The sequence below is a fragment of the Halichoeres trimaculatus genome, unplaced genomic scaffold (genome assembly GCF_033239565.1).
Source record: "Halichoeres trimaculatus isolate MK-OKI-2021-1 unplaced genomic scaffold, fHalTri1.1 fHalTri1_scaffold_8, whole genome shotgun sequence".
Taxonomy (NCBI): Eukaryota; Metazoa; Chordata; class Actinopteri; order Labriformes; family Labridae; genus Halichoeres; species Halichoeres trimaculatus.
Window position 1 is genome coordinate 6,965,575 of NW_027437186.1, and position 19,995 is coordinate 6,985,569.

Genomic DNA, 19,995 nt, shown 5'->3' on the forward strand with positions numbered 1-19,995 from the left:
ACTTCTCCTGTTCAGGGTCACGGGTGACTGAAGCCTATCCCATGTGTCATTGGGTGAGAGGCAGGGTACACCCTGGATTGGTCACCAGCCAATCACAGGGCTGACAAAGAGACAGACAACCATTCACACACACACTCACACCTACAGACAATTAAGAGTGTTAAATAAACCTGGTGAGCATGTTTTTGGAGCTGCGAGGGTGCAGAGCTAACCGTTGCGCCACCGTGCAGCCCAGTTTGTCACATATTTGTCACACATTTAAAAAAATATTACACAACTCAAAGACAGCATCATAACATGTCGATCACAGAACAGTTATCACTTTTATCAACAAGTGAAAATTTCAATCAGGTCCTGGCAGAATAATCCCAAGCAGAAAATAAATAATTTGTATCAAAGGCTGTTACTGACACATGATCATTAGAAAATTCTGCCCTTGCATCATGAGAAAAATAAAACACAAGATGATATGACCTGTAATTTTAACAAGTTACTTGTTTATCTAGCTGTAAAACAAATATTTCCTGAGACAGAACATTATTCTGAGATTACAGGTTTTTTTTTTCCCTGAGTGTCACATTACCACCACAGTGACACCTGGTTCACCAGATTTCAAACTGCTTCAGTGTCTCAAAGGGTGCTCGGCCCACAATGTTGTTCCCGAAGAGTCTACGAAAAAGCCCAAAGCAGAGAGAGCAAACATCATTCATCCAGCCAGAACAACGTGTTTCAGCATCCATTTGAACAAGCTGTCGTTCTGAATGGTCAGCTGATGGGAAATCACTTCAAATGTCAACAGAAAGGAATAGTGAACTCATGAATTCATGCTCACCGCACAGTTTCAATGCCTGGGTTGGTGTCCACCAGTCGGAGCAACATGGAAGTGGATTTTTCTGTGATCCTGTTGTGACTCAGGCTGCAAAGTGCACACAAATCAAAGTGACACAGAGTTAGTATCATGGTAAGCTGTTGATCCTGTTCAAGCACTAAACCCTCATGGATCATCTCCAGGTGTATCTGACAAACACACATCAGAGAACAAGATTCACACATTTCTCTGTAGATATTAAAGATCCAGAAGTACGGTACAGAGATATTTGTTTGTGTGATTTGTTGCTTCTGTGTTATTACCTCCATGACACACTCGTCATGCTCCAGCTAACTTTGCATTATAAACACTCATGTCTCATGAACTCACTCCAGGACTTGTACTTTGTGCAGATACTCGATGAGTGTGACCAGCAGTTGGTCGGTTAGCTGGCAGTAACTCAGGTCCAGCTCAGTCAGCTCCTCAGCGTAGTCCAGCACCAAGGCCAAGGCTTCACAGGCCGTCTGATCCAGTTTGGTGTGACTGAGAACCAGCTCTCCACCCAGGGCTCTGCACAGGGACCTTGCTCGACTCGCTGAGTCCCACTCAGAGATAAAACCTACCAGGGACACCATCTGGAGGAGGACGGCTCCACCAGCCCTAAAAAGGAGAACAGAGCAGCACGTTAAGATTTAGAATCATGAACACTGACTTTCAGAGGAAATCTACTAACTCTCATACATGGAGGGAACTTGGTTGGAAATCTTATCTCACAGGAGAGGATCCAGAATGCTGGAAACAATGTGGGAGCAAAGATGTTAACCACTGGCATATACTTTAAACTGTCCAATTATTAAAAGATGTCTGTTCGAGAATCCACAACATTCTGGAGCTAATATTTACAAAAAAAATACCCTTTGAGTTTAATACTTACATTTTTGGGAGAGTTGACTGTATTGCTGGACACTTTGATGTCTAATTATTTGGCATTCTGGTAACTGCAGCTAAAAAGACCATAACCAGACACTGGCTACGTCCTGACCCCCCCACGATAGAGTGAGGGGGATATCGTAAATGGAATATACGTGTTGGAAAATATTTCATTTTCACTTCGTTTCCAAATGGATGAAATTTAGCAATTATGATCAGGATGGGTCTCATACGTACAGTACAGGCCAAAAGTTTGGACACACCTTCTCATTCAATGCGTTTTCTTTATTTCCATGACTATTTACATCGTAGATTCTCACTGAAGGCATCAAAACTATGAATGAACACATGTGGAGTTATGTACTCAACATCCATCCATTTTCTGAACTGCTTATCCTGTTCAGGGTAGCGGGTGGTTGGGGCCTATCCCAGCTGTTATTGGGCGAGAGGCGGGGCACAACCTGGACTGGTCACCAGCCAATCACAGGGCTGACACAGAGACAGACAACCATTCACGCAGACACACTCACACCTAGGGACAATTTAGAGTGATCAATTAACCTGGTGAGCATGTTTTTGGACTGTGGGAGGACCCAGAGAGAACCCATACATGCACGGGGGGAACATGCAAACTCCACACAGAAAGGCCCACTGGCAAAGCTGGGAATTGAGGAACTAGACCGGGTTGTCCTCTGTCGCCCTTGCTGTTTGCCTTGGTGATAGAACCTCTTTCAGTTGCACTTAGATCATCTCCCTTTTATCAAGGACTTACTCGAGTAGATAAGGAATTTAAACTTTCATTATTTGCTGATGATCTTTTATTGTATGTATTAGACACTGTCAGAAACATCCCTTTTATCCAGAGGACCTTGCAGAGGTTTGGATCATTTTCGGGTTATAAAGTGAATCTGCTTAAAAGCATTTGTTAGCCAATAAATGACCTGGCACTACAACTACAACAGACAGATATTCCCTTTAAAATAAACTCCACTGGTTTCAAGTACTTGAGGATAAATATTACACGTAGTATGTCCTCTTTATTTTCTGCCAATTTCTTACCCCTAATAACTCAGCTAAAAACTGATCTGGAGAAATGGAATAGTTTACCACTCTCTCTCATTGGACGGATTGATACAGTAAAAATGAACATCTTACCAAAGCTGCTCTTTCTGTTTCAATGTATCCCACTCTATATACCAAAAAAATCTTTAAAACTATTGAAAATATTATTTCAACTTTCCTTTGGGGAAAAAAAGCTCCTAGAATTAAAAAATCTCTTCTACAAAGATGTAAATTTAATGGAGGTCTTGCTATGCCTAATTTTCAGTTATGTTACTGGGCAGCACATATTCAAAAGATTATACACTGGGTTAAATCTCCCGATGTCTCATGGTGCAGACTTGAAAGACAACCTTGTAGTCTGTCTTTTCTGGATGCTCTTCTCACATCTTCATTGCCACTCAACCCCTCTGGCTTTACAGAAAATCTAGTTGTAAGATCTACTCTTCGAATCTGGTGTCAGTTTAGGTGTCATTTTAAGGTTTTATCAGCCTCTCCTAAAGCTCCCTTAATTAAAAATCTGGGGGGAAAATTAATAAATAAGAAAAAACAGTGAGGATTGGGAATACCAATATTTCTTTTTTATATCTTCTTCACTATGTTGGAACATTGATGTGTATTGCAATATTAAGAAGATTGAAATGTATCTTTTTATAAATTTGCACTCTTCGACAAAGAAATTAAAACAAAGCTGGGAATTGAGCGCTACCAGTTGCGCCACCGTGCAGCCCATGTACTTAACAAAAAAGGTGAAATAACTGGAAACATGTTTTATATTGTAGTTTCTTCAAAACAGCAACCCTTTGCTCTGATTACTGCTCTGCACATTTTTGGCATTCTCTGGATGAGCTTCAAGAGGTGTTCACCTGAAATGGTTTTCACTTCACAGGTGTGCCTTTTCAGGGTTAATTAGTAGAATTTCTGGCTTTATTAATAGCCACGGTTACATGAGGAGTTTTCCGTCTTCCTGAATGGAATCTTTCCGAATGACTTTTCCGAAAACAATAGTATACATGGAAAGGAATATTCCAATCTCTGGTCTACATGCGCCGCTGTAATCAAACAGAATAGTCAACCTTAACACCACGTGATTTATCAAAGCTGGAGGACGACAGTTTGTTTATCACGGTGTTGCAATACTCCATATTGCGAGTTTGTCGTCCATCCAGTCTTGAAAGTATGTTAATTTCTTTCAAAGTTTGGATCAAAAACAAACTTTCAGCAGCAGTCCAGTGCTGACAGCTCGCCGCCATTTTTAAAGTTGTGGAACGTCTTACGTCATATCTGAGCATGCACTGAAAGAACGCACCCTGACAACTTTCTGTTTGAGTGGATACATGATACCTCAATCAGTTTGGGGAAAGGAATATTCCACCCCTGTGAAACCGATTACATGTTCATTTGGATTGGCACTTTTCTTTCAGAATGAGGTGTATACAAAGGTTAAATTCTTTCCGTTTGAGAAAATAATCCGAATGCAAGCGGAATATTTGGGTCCATGTAAACGTGGCTAATGCGGTTCAGACCATCAGTTGTGTTGTGCAGAAGTCAGGTTAATACACAGCTGACAACAGTCCTATTGGACAACTGTTAAAATTCATATTATACCAAGAACCAATCAGCTAACTAAAAAAATGAGTGGCCATCATTACTTTAAGAAATGAAGGTCAGTCAGTCCGGAAAATTGCAAAAACCTTAAATGTGTCCTCAAGTGGAGTCGAAAAAACAACTAAGTGCCACAATGAAACTGGCACACATGAGGACTGACCCAGGAAAAGAAGACCAAGAGTCACCTCTGCTTCTGAGGATAAGTTCATCCGAGTCACCAGCCTCAGAAATCACAAGTTAACAGCAGCTCAGACCAGAGACCAGATGAATGGCAAAAAGAGTTCCAGCAGCAGACCCATCTCTAAAACAACCGTTAAGAGGAGGCTGCATGAATCAGGCCTTCATGGTCAAATAGCTGCTAGGAAACCACTGCTAAGGAGAGGCAACAAGGGGAAGAGATTTGTTTGAGCCAGGAAACACAAGGAATGGACATTAGACCAGTGGAAATCTGTGCTTTGGTCTGATGAGTCCAAATTTGAGATCTTTGGTTCCAATGGTCGTGTCTTTGTGAGACACAGAAAAGGTGAATGGATGGATTCCACATGTCTGGTTTCCACTGTGAAGCATGGAGGAGGAGGAGGTGTGATGGTGTGGGGGTGTTTAGCTGGTGACACTGTTGGGGATTTATTCAAAATTGAAGGCACTCTGAACCAGCATGGCTACCACAGCCTCCTGCAGGGACATGCCATCCCATCCGGTTGGCGTTTAGTTGGACGATCATTTATTTTTCAACAGGACAATGACCCCAAACACACCTCCAGGCTGTGTAAGGGCTATTTGACTCAGAAGGAGAGTGATGGAGTGCTGCGGCAGATGACCTGGCCTCCACAGTCATCAGACCTGAACCCAATCGAGATGGTTTGGGATGAGCTGGACGGCAGAGTGAAGGCAAAAAGGCCAAGAAGTGCCAAACACCTCTGGGGACTCCTTTAAAACTGTTGGAAAACTATTTCAGGTGACTACCTCTTGAAGCTCATCCAGAGAATGCCAAGAGTGTGCAAAGCAGTAATCAGAGCAAAGGGTGGCTATTTTGAAGAAACTACAATATAAAACACGTTTTCAGTTATTTCTAGGGCTGCCATTTTAACGTGTTAATTAGATTAATTAATTACACCGCAAATTAACGCGTTATAAAAATTAATGCAGATTAATCTGGACCCCAAACCCGCGGGGCGTTCAAGGACGCACTTATTTTCGAATGTCTGGCATTTACAAACCGTTTGTCCTACTTTGAAAAAGTGGTGGTCTTGTCAGATTTTCAAATTTCCGACAGTCCCTGAATATATCACACTTGATGTCAGCAACATGCTTTAAACCAGGGGGAAGCAAGAGTGATTTTTGGGGGACTGCCGTCCACATCTCGTTTATTCACACGTCCTTTTTGAAAATCTGCAGAAAATCAACCATTGCTCTAGCTCAATTCTGTAAAAAACAGATAATTCTACACTCTTTACTGCATCAAACAAGCCCTGAATAATCGATATTTGTTCTGTATTTAAATCTAAAGAATTCTTTGAAAATTGCCTTTTATCTTCCTGGTGTCATGTTTCAGCTTGGGGCTGCTCTGCACCAATAAGCAACAGTTTGTGTGTTCAGAGCAACTGAAAATACTTATTTTTTCTTTGATCCAAGACTTGAATTAAGTGATTTGTACATAGTTCCTCACAGTTTTTAGCCTTTAGCCCTGGTTTTCCTGACCTCATAGAAGTATAGAAGTTCATATTGCAGTGAAAATTGAGTCCACATCGAGTAAAAATGTGACAGAAGCAAAAACCATCCTAAAAATCAGCTTATCTTAGGTGCAGGACTGTGTAGATTTTGTAAAGATAGAACCATAAAACTTTTTTCATTTGTTCCTTATGCCTCAGGGTACCTAAAATGTGTTGTATATATTCCCCCCTCATTTTTAAATGTTTTTTAATGTCTTTTAATGTAATTATAATGTCCTGGAATTCAAATTCTTTATTTTGGGACCTTAAGCAGATATGAGATTAAAATGTGATTAATTAGATTAATTAATTACAAATCCTATAATTAATTAATTAGATTAATTTTTTTAATCGCCTAACAGCACTAGTTATTTCACCTTTTTTTGTTAAGTACATAACTCCACATGTGTTCATGCATAGTTTGATGCCTTCAGTGAGAATCTACAATATAAATAGTCATGAGAATAAAGAAAACACATTGAATGAGAAGGTGTGTCCAAACTTTTGGCCTGTACTGTACGTCAGTCATGACCAAACTTCTGTGAATTGGTAAATTAACAGTTGATGTTATTCTCATGCAAACATATATGTTTACTGATGTCTTATATGTTAATCATTCATAAGATGTTGGGGTTGTTTTTGTTGTTGTTTTTGATGGGTGTTTGTCTTTTTTTTCCTGTATTTTGTTTTTGTTCTCTTTAGCCCTCTGCTTTGATTCATGTTCATGAATTACCCTACGTATGAAAGAAGATCAGGGTAACTGCACATCCCTTTTACAGACTGTATATAGCTACAGAGTAATAAGGAGTTTATTGCTAAAAAAATAAATATTAAGGATGTTAAAGAGGAAAAGGGTTTGAAGATATTTCCATGTTTGCAGCGGACTTTCACTGTGGACCCTTCATACCCTCTGTAACTGCATGGCTAATAGTTTATGCTCACAACCATCCTCTAAATAAAGAATTAAAAAAATGAAATAAAATCATGAATAAAACTAGAGCCAGGATCTTGGTCGTTTTGTAGTCCTCCTACCTGAGCTGGACTCTGTCTAGGACAGGATACAGCAGGTCCAGTCCACTGTCCCCCACCTCACAGTCCTGCAGTCGGAGCACTGTGTCCTGGCTGCTGTATCTCAGGACGGTGAAGATGGCCCTACAGTCAGAGACACTGAGACAGAGGGTCTGAGTCTGACCCCCTGCTGACAGCTCCACATGAGAGGAGCAGGACAGATCCAACCTGTGCTGCAGACTCCTGAGCAGACTGGCTGCTCTCTCCTGCCTCTCCTGCGGGGCAGCAGAGGCAGCACAGCAGTGGACGATCCTCAGCAGCAGATCCCTGTCAACACTGGAAGAGAAAGTGCTTTAAAAACACACTGCTGATAGAGCCCTGTCTGTGGGAAACCAGCACTAATGTCTGACCTGAGCTGAGAAACTTTGTCCAGCGTGAAGAGGATGGAGCTGATTTCCTCTGTTGGTATGGAGGTCCACATGAGGTTCAGCTTTGCCCCAGCACTGTGTCTGAGGGTGTAGAGCAGAGCAGCACAGTCCTCTGAGTCCATCTCTCTGCAGGTCAGGCTGATCTTATGATCAAACGACCTCAGTAAACTGGGAATAAAGGAACTGGCACGAGCCGCATAGACCTCTCTGATGGCAGTCAGCACAAAGCTGGGGGACAGCCTGAAAGTCAAATAAGAGTATTTACACAAGTCTCTGGATTTCACAGAGACTGCAGAAGTTCAGGCTGATAAAACCATGTACACATATCCAGACCATGTCATCTTCATGGGTCACAAAAACACAAACAAACCTTTTAAACAGAACCCTGTCCAGAAAGGGGAGCAGACGTGTGAAGCTCTCCTGTAGGAAGCTGTTTTTCCTCAGGTCCACAGTAACAGTCTGATGTGAAGACTCCCAAAGATGATGAAGAAGCTCCCAGTTCAGACAGACGGGGGTCAGGTCTCCACCAACCTTACTCAAACAGGACCTGGTCAAGTATGTGTCTTGAATTTCACAAAGGATGGCAAGTAGTGACTCTGAAACCTCCCCACTCAGTCTGTTGAAGAAAATGTGTTTTAGTCAAAGTATCATGGTACTGACAACGTAACATTTCTTAAACACCAGAAATTGGTTAGAAGGCTCGGAAAACTTTTACTTGATAGTGAGAGGGCCATCGTGAAGCAGGAGGGGGATCAGACTCTGAGCAGGGGTCCTGGACTCGGTCAGGTCTAACTGTCTGACTGTCCAGGATCGCAGCAGGGATGCCAAACTGCTGACAACCCTCAGCACGACTCTCTCTGAAGGTGGGTGTTTCTGAGAGGAAAGAGAGAGCTCCTCTGTGACAGACAGAAGGTTCACTCTCCCTCTTTTTACCCATCCACACAGAACCAAGGCCATGTCACTGGAAAGCCTGAGACACACACACACAGGAAGCATTGAGACATGAACAATACAGACATTAAGCTGGAGAAGACGTGTTTGAAAAAAAACAGAAACAGGAATTGTATGATACCGACCTCAGACTGCGTAGACTTGCTGTGTGTCTGAATAGGAGTGAAGCTCCTCGAACAGAAATCTTGGTGGGTGTGAGGATCAGATCCACTTCAGAACCACAAAGACCGAGAACTCGTCCAACAGACTTGCACGTTTTGCTGGGTAACTCTCCTGTTAATGTCAGGATGAACCCGAGCAGCTGCAGCAGAGAAACAAACTGCTCAGCCTCCTCTCTGGATCTCACTGACAGGGATGAACACGCACACTGGAAAAACTCTGGACCACAGCTAAAACAGAAAAAAAGAAATGTAAACACAGCTCAGGTAATACAAAAAATACAAAATACAAAAACATTGACACAAAAAGCTACTGAATGAGATTATCATTCATCAAAAGTTGCTCTCTTTCCTAATAAGTTGTTTATTTTATTCTGAAACCATCCTCACATTTCAGCAAACAAGAAGAATTTATCTGATTTACCTGAGCTGTGAGATATAAGGCAGACACTGCAGGAAAGTCCTCACTTCACTCTCTTCATATGAACAGCCCAGCAGCTTCACAGGTTTCTTCTCTGGTTGGAGTTTCAGCACTTCCAGGAGGATGGAGGTCTTTCTCTCTGAGAGGTTGATGATCCAGACTGCAGGAGTTGACTTTAAAACTGACTGTAGAGATGGAAGAACACTAAGGCCTGTTTCAGTCTCATAGACCTTAAGGTAGGAGAACAGATCCAGAAGAAAACCACACTGGTGGACTCCTTGAGTGTTTGGTAAAGGGAACTCTTGATGTGTGCACAGTGATGCTAACAGCTCCAGTGTGTTCCCTCCTGTCTGCTGATCTCTCTCTGCTGCTGCACAGAACAGTCTCCCACAAAACTTGACTCCATTTTCAGTCCAGTCAGAGAAACTGAAACAGAAGATGAAAAGTTTGTCAGGATGTGATGTTAACAGCAGGAAAGGAGACATGTTTTACTGATGGAGTCTTTCCACTGAAAGCTAACAAATAGCTGTTTGTGAGCAGAGATCAGTTTCTCTCCTCAATCTCAAACTCAAATGACAGTTTGATAAACTGAGATACAGCTCATGAAGCAGCAGGAGGAGCCAAAGAAAACTTCACACAGTAACTGATCAATCAATTAGATCTGAGCCTACAGATACCAGACTTCATGTTTGACCTCTGTCAGTGAAACCTCGTGATTATAATAATGTTAACGTCAAGTGTTAGAGCAGGTCACTCATTACACTCTGAGGACATTAGAATCATCTTATGTATTAATCAGTAGTAGATGTTGATCTTAATCAGTGTTTAAACTCTTTTGTCTAACTGATTTGGTGTCACTGTGCTGGTTTGTTTTTATGACCAAGCTGCATCAAACCAGTCCCTCCCTCCTGGAGAAAAACTGTGGTTTGATGATCAACAAATGTTGATTCTTTCAGTGAGTGTAATTTTATAAACAAACACTAATTATCTTGTCTGTACTCTTTAAGAAATGATCTTTTCAGACCCACATTCAGCCTCAGTTCATTTATTGGCTCAGAGTCGTTCTGTCTCTGAAAATAATCCTCATTGAACTCAAAGAACAGAGAACAGGATCAGTACTTTTTAGCTGCTTTAACCTGTCACTGATCTCTGAACATTAAAGAGATGTTTTTAAAATGAAATGAGAAAAACTAACATGTGACTTTGACTTTCACACAGTGTCCTGATCAACATTAACTGAGATTAACAAACTTTTATTCAGCCCTTTGGATTATAACTCTCCTTAACCTTCACCTTGAATGTCACAGTGAGCTGACTGAGATGGAGGAGCACACCTCAACAGGTGAGCACTGATGTGTGAAGAACTGTTCATTTACCTGAGCTGTGAGATATAAGGCAGACACTGCAGGAAAGTCCTCACTTCACTCTCTTCATATGAACAGCCCCACAGCTCCACATGTTTCTTCTCTGGTTGGAGTTTCAGCACTTCCAGGAGGATGGAGGTCTTTCTCTTTGAGAGGTTGATGATCCAGACTGCAGGAGTTGACTTTAAAACTGACTGTAGAGATGGAAGAAAACTAAGGCCTATTTCAGTCTCATAGACCTTAAGGTAGGAGAACAGATCCAGAAGGAAACCACACTGGTAGACTCCTTGAGTGTTTGGTAAAGGGAACTCTTGATGTGTGTACAGTGATGCTAACAGCTCCAGTGTGTTCCCTCCTGTCTGCTGATCTCTTTCTGCTGCTGCACAGAACAGTCTCCCACAAAACTTGACTCCATTTTCAGACCAGTCAGAGAAACTGAAACAGAAGATGAAAAGTTTTTCAGGATGTGATTTTAACAGCAGGAAAGGAGACATGTTTTACTGATGGAGTCTTTCCACTAAAAGCTAATAAATAGCTGTTTGTGAGCAGAGATCAGTTTCTCTCCTCAATCTCAAACTCAAATGACTCTGAACCAAGTCCATTAAATGTAGAGGATTGATCCCTGACACCAAATGAAGATCTTCAGAACAGGTCTTCAGACTTGAGTCCATCCTTAGAGCTCTGTCCTCTGCTCTGCATCAACAGATAGTTTGATAAACTGAGATACAGCTCATGAAGCAGCAGGAGGAGCCAAAGAAAACTTCACACAGTAACTGATCAATCAATTAGATCTGAGCCTACAGATACCAGACTTCATGTTTGACCTCTGCCAGTGAAACCTCATGATTCTAATAATGTTAAAGTCCAGTGTTAGAGCAGGTCACTCATTACACGCTGAGGACATTAGAATCATCTCATGTATTAATCAGTAGTAGATGTTGATCTTAATCAGTGTTTAAACTCTTCTGTCTTACTGATTTGGTGTCACTGTGCTGGTTTGTTTTTATGACCAAGCTGCATCAAACCAGTCCCTCCCTCCTGGAGAAAAACTGTGGTTTGATGATCAACAAATGTTGATTCTTTCAGTGAGTGTAATTTTTTAAACAAACACTAATTATCTTGTCTGTCCTCTTTAAGAAATGATCTTTTCAGACCCACATTCAGCCTTAGTTCATTTATTGTCTAAGAGTCGTTCTGTCTCTGAATAAAATCCTCATTGAACTCAAAGACCAGAGAACAGGATCAGTACTTTTTAGCTGCTTTAACCTGTCACTGATCTCTGAACATTAAGACATGTTCTTAAAATGAAATGAGAAAAACTCGCATGTAACTTAGACTTTTACACAATGTCATGATCAACATTAACTGAGATGAACAATATTTCATCCAGCCCTCTGGATTATAAATCTTCTTGATCTTCAACCTGAATGTCACAGTAAGACTCTGAGATGGAGGAGCACACCTCAACAGGTGAGCACTGATGTGTGAAGAACTGTTCATTTACCTGAGCTGTGAGATATAAGGCAGACACTGCAGGAAAGTCCTCACTTCACTCTCTTCATATGAACAGCCCCACAGCTCCACATGTTTCTTTTCTGGTTGGAGTTTCAGCACTTCCAGGAGGATGGAGGTCTTTCTCTCTGAGACGCTGATGATCCAGACTGCAGGAGTTGACTTTAAAACTGACTGTAGAGATGGAAGAACACTAAGGCCTGTTTCAGTCTCAAAGACCTTAATGTAGGAGAACAGATCCAGAAGAAGACCACAGTGGTAGACCTCATATCCTACATTATCAACAGTTTTTGGTAAAGGGAACTCTTGATGTGTGCACAGTGATGCTAACAGCTCCAGTGTGTTCTCTCCTGTCTGCTGATCTCTTTCTGCTGCTGCACAGAACAGTCTCCCACAAAACTTGACGTCATTTTCAGACCAGTCAGAGAAACTGAAACAGAAGATGAAAAGTTTGTCAGGATGTGATGTTAACAGCAGGAAAGGAGACATGTTTTACTGATGGAGTGTTTGCACTAAAAGCTAACAAATAGCTGTTTGTGAGCAGAGAACAGTTTCTCTCCTCCATCTCAAACTCAAATGACTCTGAACCAAGTCCATCAAATGTAGAGGACTGATCCCTGACACCAAATGAAGATCTTCAGAACAGGTTTTCTGACTAAAGTCCATCCTCAGAGCTCTGTCCTCTCCTCTGCATCCACAGATAGTTTGATAAACTGGGATACAGCTCATGAAGCAGCAGGAGGAGCCAAAGAAAACTTCACACAGTAACTGATCAATCAATCAGTACTTTCTAGCTGATTTAACCTGTCGGTGACTTTGGAACATTAAAGAGATGTTTTTTAAATGAAATTTGAAAAACTGACATTTGACTTTGAGCACACCTCAACAGGTGAGCACTGATGTGTGAAGAACTGTTCATTTACCTGAGCTGTGAGATATAAGGCAGACACTGCAGGAAAGTCCTCACTTCACTCTCTTCATATGAACAGCCCAACAGCTCCACATGTTTCTTCTCTGGTTGGAGTTTCAGCACTTCCAGGAGGATGGAGGTCTTTCTCTCTGAGACGTTGATGAACCAGACTGCAGGAGTTGACTTGAAAAGAGTTTTGAGTCTGAGTCTTGGAATAACACTTAGACAGCCTTCACTCTCCATGTGTTGATATAAATCGAGGATGAACTCCTGCTCTTTGTAATCTGAAAACAATGACCTTAACCTTTGCAGTACATCTTGAATGCTCTGTTCTTTGTGGAGTACTGCTTTCAGACATAAATCCAGGAACAGCTTCTTTCTTGTCTCCTTCAGTTTCCTGACCCTTTCCTTCTTGTCCTGCAGTTCTGGACCTGTATCGTTTATCCTGAAGCTGAAAGAGTAAAAAAAATATATCAATGAATGCACTACATGAGCTGTTCAACTATTCAGATTACACATGCCTCCTTGAATAATTGTCTTCTGAAATAAAAATAGATTTGGTTCAGCTTCAGATAATCAATCAAATCTAAAGAGAAAAGATTTCCAGGTAATCATTTGGAAAGAGGCTGTGTTTTCTCTCTGCTCAGTGAGTTGGGTCATTTATTGACAGACACCTTTGTTTGGGGTAGAGGGGGCTTATTAAGACCTCTCCCCTCTCTGTAGTTTGCATGTTAGATCAACCAGAAGCTGCTCACCTGAGTGACCTGATGCAGGGCAGAGCTTTGAGGAGGGACTCGCTCAGACTCGGGCAGACAGTAGTTGCTCTGCTGTCCCAGTGAAGGCAAACGTTCACCTTCGTTGGATTCTTCTGTAAGATGTTTGCTGCCCTTTCAAACAGCTCTCTTCTACCCTGAAGAGGGAGGTTCAACTGGTTCCCATCACAGCTGAGCAGGCTGGCATCATTGAACTGTCCTTCACTGAGAAAGACAATCCTCCACATCTGTTGTGGCAGAGGGTCACACCTGTAATTCAAAGGAGAAACAGAGCCCATTCCCATATCATAAAGGAGCAGAGAAGAGAAACAAGGCTGTTTAACTGCAGAGGATAATACTTTTTATCCAGTTCTAACAAAAACTGATCCTGGTTATGATCATGGGCTCATTTTATCCCTGTACGTTGTAATTTGAGCAGCACTGTGACACCTTTAAGACGTACCATAAGACATTATCAAGACATCCAATCAGTCTTGTGATTCCTTGTTCTGACACAGACACGTCCTCCAGGTTCAGCCCAACCTTCCTCTCCTTCGACATTGTGACCACATTGGCCACAGCACAGCAAAGATAGGAATCAAGACTCTCAGCACTGAGATCAAGATGGTAGTCAAGTGTTTCCAGGAAGTCCACACATGCAGCAGGACACTGTGACTCATACAAGCACTGGCAAAAGAACAGCAGGTCCACATCAGGACAAAATGTGCTTATCATCTCCTGGAAGATCCAGCTAGATGTACTTTTCAACTCCTGAGCTGGAACCAGGTGCTCCAACAAACTGGGGCTCTTCTCAGTCAACAGTCGACACATGAAAGGGATCAGGTGTTTCATGTGTTTCCCCTCCTCTGTGAGGCATTGCTGAAAAACACCATTGATCTGATCTGGATTCTTCAGGAGCCACAGAGCTGCAAAAAACTCCTGCACTGTGTAGTGGAGAAACGCATATGTTGTTCTTGTTTCAGTGGGAGCCACTTTGACAACAAGTGGTTTCAGGAAGCAGAGCACACAGCTGTCTTCACAGGGAAGATCTGTTAAGTTCACACTTTTTCTCTTGGTTGCATGAAAAGCAAGCTCAGCCAAAGAAAGGATTTTGTCTTTCTTCTCCTGGATGAAGGAATTGAGGAACCTGGTGGTTTTGTTGCCGCTCCTCTGAAGGCAAAAGCGGACGATATTGATGTATATTTCTGTCATGCTGCACGGCTGTGGCGAGTCCTCTGGTGTCTTGGATAGAAAACAGGCAGCCACCATCAGAGCATACACCGGGACGTGGCAAAGAGTGAACAACTCCAAGTGACACAAAACCTTCTTGTGGTCCTCGCCAAGAATTACTGAGAAGTAGTTCCTGATGGTCTGCTCACTGAAGCCTTTCACCTCCACTCTGAGGAAGTCTCCAGAAAAGAAGTCGTCTTCATCGTCTGGTCTGCAGGTTACGATGACTTTGGCGTTGGGGAGCAGGTCCCTCTCCACCACGCTTTTCACCAGTGAAGAGGAGAGATCTGTGATTCCATCAAAAACCACTGTGACGTTATCAGAGAACTTCTTTATGTCCGCTACGACCTCCCCTTTACCCTCATCGGGCTCAGTGCACACACGGAAAAGGAGTTCCTCCAGGCTCATCCTCTCTGTGAAGTCAGATGTTTGTCTCATGTCAAAGTAAAACATGTAATCCAGCTCCTTGTTCTCTTTTTCTGCCCAGAGTTTGAACATTTCATGACATAGTGCTGTCTTTCCAATTCCAGGTTTACCAACCAGGAGTATGTTTTGGTTTGTTTTCAGCAGCTCATGGGGAGATATGTTGGGTTTGTCCACAGGGATGTACGTCTTGAGCTTTTTAGGGCGACTCATCTTGCTTTTTTTGCTCTTAAGTTTCTTTATTTTCGATGCAGATTCACGTCCTTGTGTGACTAATACCAGTGGACTGTAGCACAGATCAGGGCTGTAGCTTTCATCAAGCAGTTTTTTGTTCCTCATCCAAAATTCAGAAGACTTTTTTCGTGCTCGTGTTTTCAGCTTTTCCTGGTACTTATGGCATGATCTCAGACCTGAAAGAAATATTTAAGCAGTGAGAGAATCAACGACAAATGAAGTGAGCCTACACTTGATTTGTACACAGACACATGAGGGTGCATCACATAAAGTAAATACACTGATCAATATCAACCAAATGCTGCTTCAAATTACCTGCTGAGAGGCCTTCATAGTTTCCAGCATCTTCTCTGAAAGGATAGCAGCTGATCCAGTAGGACAGGTTAAACTTTTCAGTCTCAGAGGAAGCTTCAGTCCTTGTCTCAGAATGAGCAGATCCCCTTCCTGAAGTCCTCTTCCATGTCCTGTCAATAACCCTGAGGAACTTGTAGCAGGCTTCTTCCCCTTTTTTTGTGACTAAGTCCAGTATTTTTCTTGCTTTTTCAAACTCATTTCTTTCTGCCTGTATCGTACTGACCTCTTCCCCATGAAACACTTCTTCCTGATGCAGATTCTCAACAATCACTGAGAGGTCCCTTAAGTGTGTCACAAGGTGGAGTCTGGCAGACCTGACATATTCCAGGGCAGACTGTGATGTACACGCCATGTTTCCCTGCCTCTGTCTGCTCTGCACACAGACCGGCCTTCAGTGATCTGGAGAACAAAAGAGCCAGTTAATATCATGTCCATACTCTGGAAGAATTCATTTACCTCTAATCCAGTCACCATTGTGACAACTACCCCACATCTGCTGGACCAACTGACTCTTTGGCAGGGGTGTCCAAACATCAGGAATTTGATCCAAGATCCAAGATCAGTACCTGAGAACCAGTCCTGGACCTGAACCTTGATGGGCACGTCTCATATTTCCATGTCTATCTCAGCGTAGCATCCACAGTTTTTAAGTTCCCTTAAAAACCTGATCACAAAATATTCGACCCCCTTGAGGATTATTATTCCACTACAGTGTGTGTGTGTGTGTGTGTGTGTGTGTGTGTGTGTGTGTGTGTGTGTGTGTGTGTGTGTGTGTGTGTGTGAGTGAGAGTGTGTATGTATGGATGTAAATATACCTCTGTGTGTGTGTGAATGTTAATATACTTCTGTGTTAGTTTGTGTGTGTGTGTGTGTGTGTGTGTGTGTGTAAATATATAGGGCTCTCGAGTTTGAGTGCAGACTAGAGTGACCCCCCACCCCACCTGCAGGTTATAGGATTTGGGGTCTTTCATAACTTTTCGCCTCAATCCACTGTTATTTTAGGATGTGACAGCCCTTAAAATATCACAACAATAAATACTATGTAATAATTAAAAGAAACTGCTAATCTTCATCATCATCATCAACATTTTGCCTTAAAAAGACAATTTTTCAGGTTTAAATATCGGTAGCTTTCTCCTCTCAAAACTTTCACAGTTTTTATTTAGTTTATAAAAGGTGATTTAAAAAACACTGAGACCATAATCAGGGGCCAGTCGATGAAAATGTGCTTTTTCCAGGTTATAATTTCAACCCCTTTGTCAAATTTTAATTTATTGACACCAAATAACCTCTGTCCTGGACATCCTCTCACAACTTCCACAGCTCTAAATTTGTTTATAAAAGGTCATTAAAAAAAACCTCACAGAGACCATAATCAAGGGCCAGTTGCTATAAATGTGCTTTTTTCAACTTGGAATGTCAATAACTTTGTCTTTTTGAATTTATGATCAAGAAATGACCTCCAATGTGTCCTGGCCATCCTCTCACAACTTTTACAGAAGAAAGGCGAACGTTAAAAATGAAACTGTCCTCACCCCGGTATAGACAATACGTGATGCAGGATACCTCAGGTTAAACTTATCATTTCAGTGAGTGACTAAAAACAGCAGCTTGGAGATGGAGTTATCTGTCTGCGTCTTTACTCTCACCAGCACAGGGAGCGCTCCCAAAGACGTCGAGCGTTTCGGGAGATATTTAGGTCAGATATTCACACGTACATCGGCTGTGACATTACTGTCAGACAACAACAGTAACAGCCACACTTTAAATGGAAGATATCGAGTCTGTAGTCCACAGAGCGGATCGTAGCGGCATATCGGATGTAGGCCTGCTAATGTGCGGGACCGCTAGACGCGCCTCATATCTATGATGGGCCATAGCTGATCAGACATTTCATAGTTATCCTAATGTTTATACGCCAGGAAAAGAGAGATCGTAACGATTGTTCAAGTCAAGTCTGTGGACATTTTTATCAGCGTGAGAAATACAACGTGTGGCTGGAGTGCGTGACAACAGACCAGAAAGAGTGACTGTCCCGCTCAATGCCTGACACTTGAGAGCCCTGAAATATATACACCTCCGTATCAACACGGAAGTATATCCACAGTGTCCACTTCAGGATTAAAAATGAAACTTTTCGGTAAGCAGGGACTTTCACTTGATGCCTGCTTCACTTGTTTAACAGATCAGGTCTTGAACATTGAAATCTGACTGTAGCGTAAACTGAACAAACTGCAGGAAGCCGAGCCGGTCTGCTCTTCATCTGTAGTAATAATAATCTCTCTTGTTAACTTATTTAAAAGCAATGCTCTGCTCTTACCCTCAGACTCACCAGGGCTAGATACATCCAGACAGTTTTCCGTTTTCAGTGGGTTTGTGTAGCTGAGTTTGAGGAGCTCTCCGTCAACCGGACAGAAACTTCTGGATACTTTCACTTTTGCCACGAACGTCTCATCCTGTTTGAATTATTGAACACGATAACTTGGAGGGGCGTGCATGGCAATAGATTTTAACATCAAGCTACATCCGAAATTAACATTGTTTAAACAACGCATACCTGACGATTTGTAATAACATTTTAAATAGTCAGAGTTTTAATTCAGGATTTCTGTAAATCAATTTGGAATAGGCCAAATGTAAAAAAGAGATATCTGTATTCAATTTTGACTGGTCAAAATCAAATTATAGATATCTAAGTTTTCAAATATCTGTCATCAAAATTTATTTAAAGATCACACCGGCCACCTTATTAGCTATACCTTAGTACTGGGTTGAACCCCCTTTTGCCTTCAGAACTGCCTTAATCCTTCGTGGCATAGATTCATCAAGGTACTGGAAACATTCCTCAGAGAGTTTGGTCCAGATTGACATGATAACCTCACACAGTTGCTGCAGATTTGATGGGTACACTGTGCTCATAAAGGGGTGGACATGGTCAGCAACAATACTCAGGTAGGCTGTGGACTTTAAACCATGCTCAGTTGGTACTATAGTACCAACAGTTGGTACTATAGTACCAACTGAGCATGGGCCCCTTATAAGGGGCCCAAAGTGAGCCAAGAAAATATCCCCCACACCATTACACCAGCAGCAGCAGTCTGAACCGTTGATACAAGGCAGGATGGATCCATGCTTTCATGTTGTTGAGGCCAAATTCTGACCCTACCATCTGAATGTGGAGCAGAAATCCAGACTCATCAGACCAGGCAACGTTTTTCCAATCTTCTATTGTCCAGTTTTGGTGTTGCTGTGTGAATTGTAGCCTCAGTTTCCTGTTCTTAGCTGACAGGAGGGTCACCCGGTGTGGTCTTCTGCTGCTGTAGCCCATCTGCTTCAAGCTTGGACGTGTTGTTTGTTTAGAGATGCTCTTTTTTGAAAGATCTTTGGAGCTATGAACCAACATTCAAATGAAAAAAGGCTTGATGTCTTTCACCAGATGTATAACAGTATAAAGAATAAACTTTTTTGTGCTCTATAATCAAATTCTTCACAGTATTCTAATATTTTGCAATGCATCTGTATACTTGGAGATTTTAAAGCATGACTCTGCAAAGACAGAGGGTAATAATCAAGTACAGGGACCAGTTTGTTCTCTTCAGATTGTAAAAAATAAAAAAAATAAAAAAAATAAGAAGAAAAAGAAGAAACGAGGAAGTGTCTGTTTGATATCATCATGCTAACAAATGCTAATTGGAGTAAGCTAAAATAAATGGGTAAATCCGGTAATGCTGAAGAATCCAGGGATGTAGAGAAGGGTATGGCAGGCTGGGATTCCAGAGCAGGTTCTAAAACAGAGGAGAACAGGATTGAGCTCGGGCGTCAAAAAGGCACAAATGAATATTTGAAGCAAAGGCTGGAGCTAGACTAACTCTCGAGTAGAGTCTAAGATCTGGCAGCTTGTCAAGCTAAGTCAAGTCATTATTGCTGATATTTCTTCCTTTTCATTCCTTCTGTCCATATCTACCTGCACTTGTGTGATCACTTCTCATTTTTACATTTTCAATTACACATTTCTGTTCAATCCAAATTTAAGTGAGCCTTTAACCGTGTCAGCAGAGGTTCAGTTTCTGTTGCCTTCAGGTGTCTGTGTGAGCTACCTCTTGTGAAGAGGAACATGACAGCAAAATATTTCTGAT

The 19,995-nt window shown here is 41.9% G+C and overlaps 1 protein-coding gene across 1 annotated transcript; it reads right to left on the minus strand.

Annotated features, from left to right (window-relative positions):
* Window positions 1-566: 566 nt before the first annotated feature.
* Window positions 567-15,650, minus strand: LOC141795228 (uncharacterized). Its single transcript, XM_074676044.1, has 10 exons — window positions 14,082-15,650; window positions 13,622-13,888; window positions 8,627-8,890; window positions 8,266-8,520; window positions 7,921-8,166; window positions 7,533-7,790; window positions 7,147-7,458; window positions 1,199-1,468; window positions 833-916; window positions 567-669 (listed from the first exon to the last, which is right to left on the minus strand). The coding sequence occupies exons 1-10, from the start codon at window positions 15,608-15,610 to the stop codon at window positions 603-605; spliced, it is 3,552 nt and encodes a 1,183-aa protein (XP_074532145.1). The 5' UTR covers window positions 15,611-15,650; the 3' UTR covers window positions 567-602.
* Window positions 15,651-19,995: the final 4,345 nt, after the last annotated feature.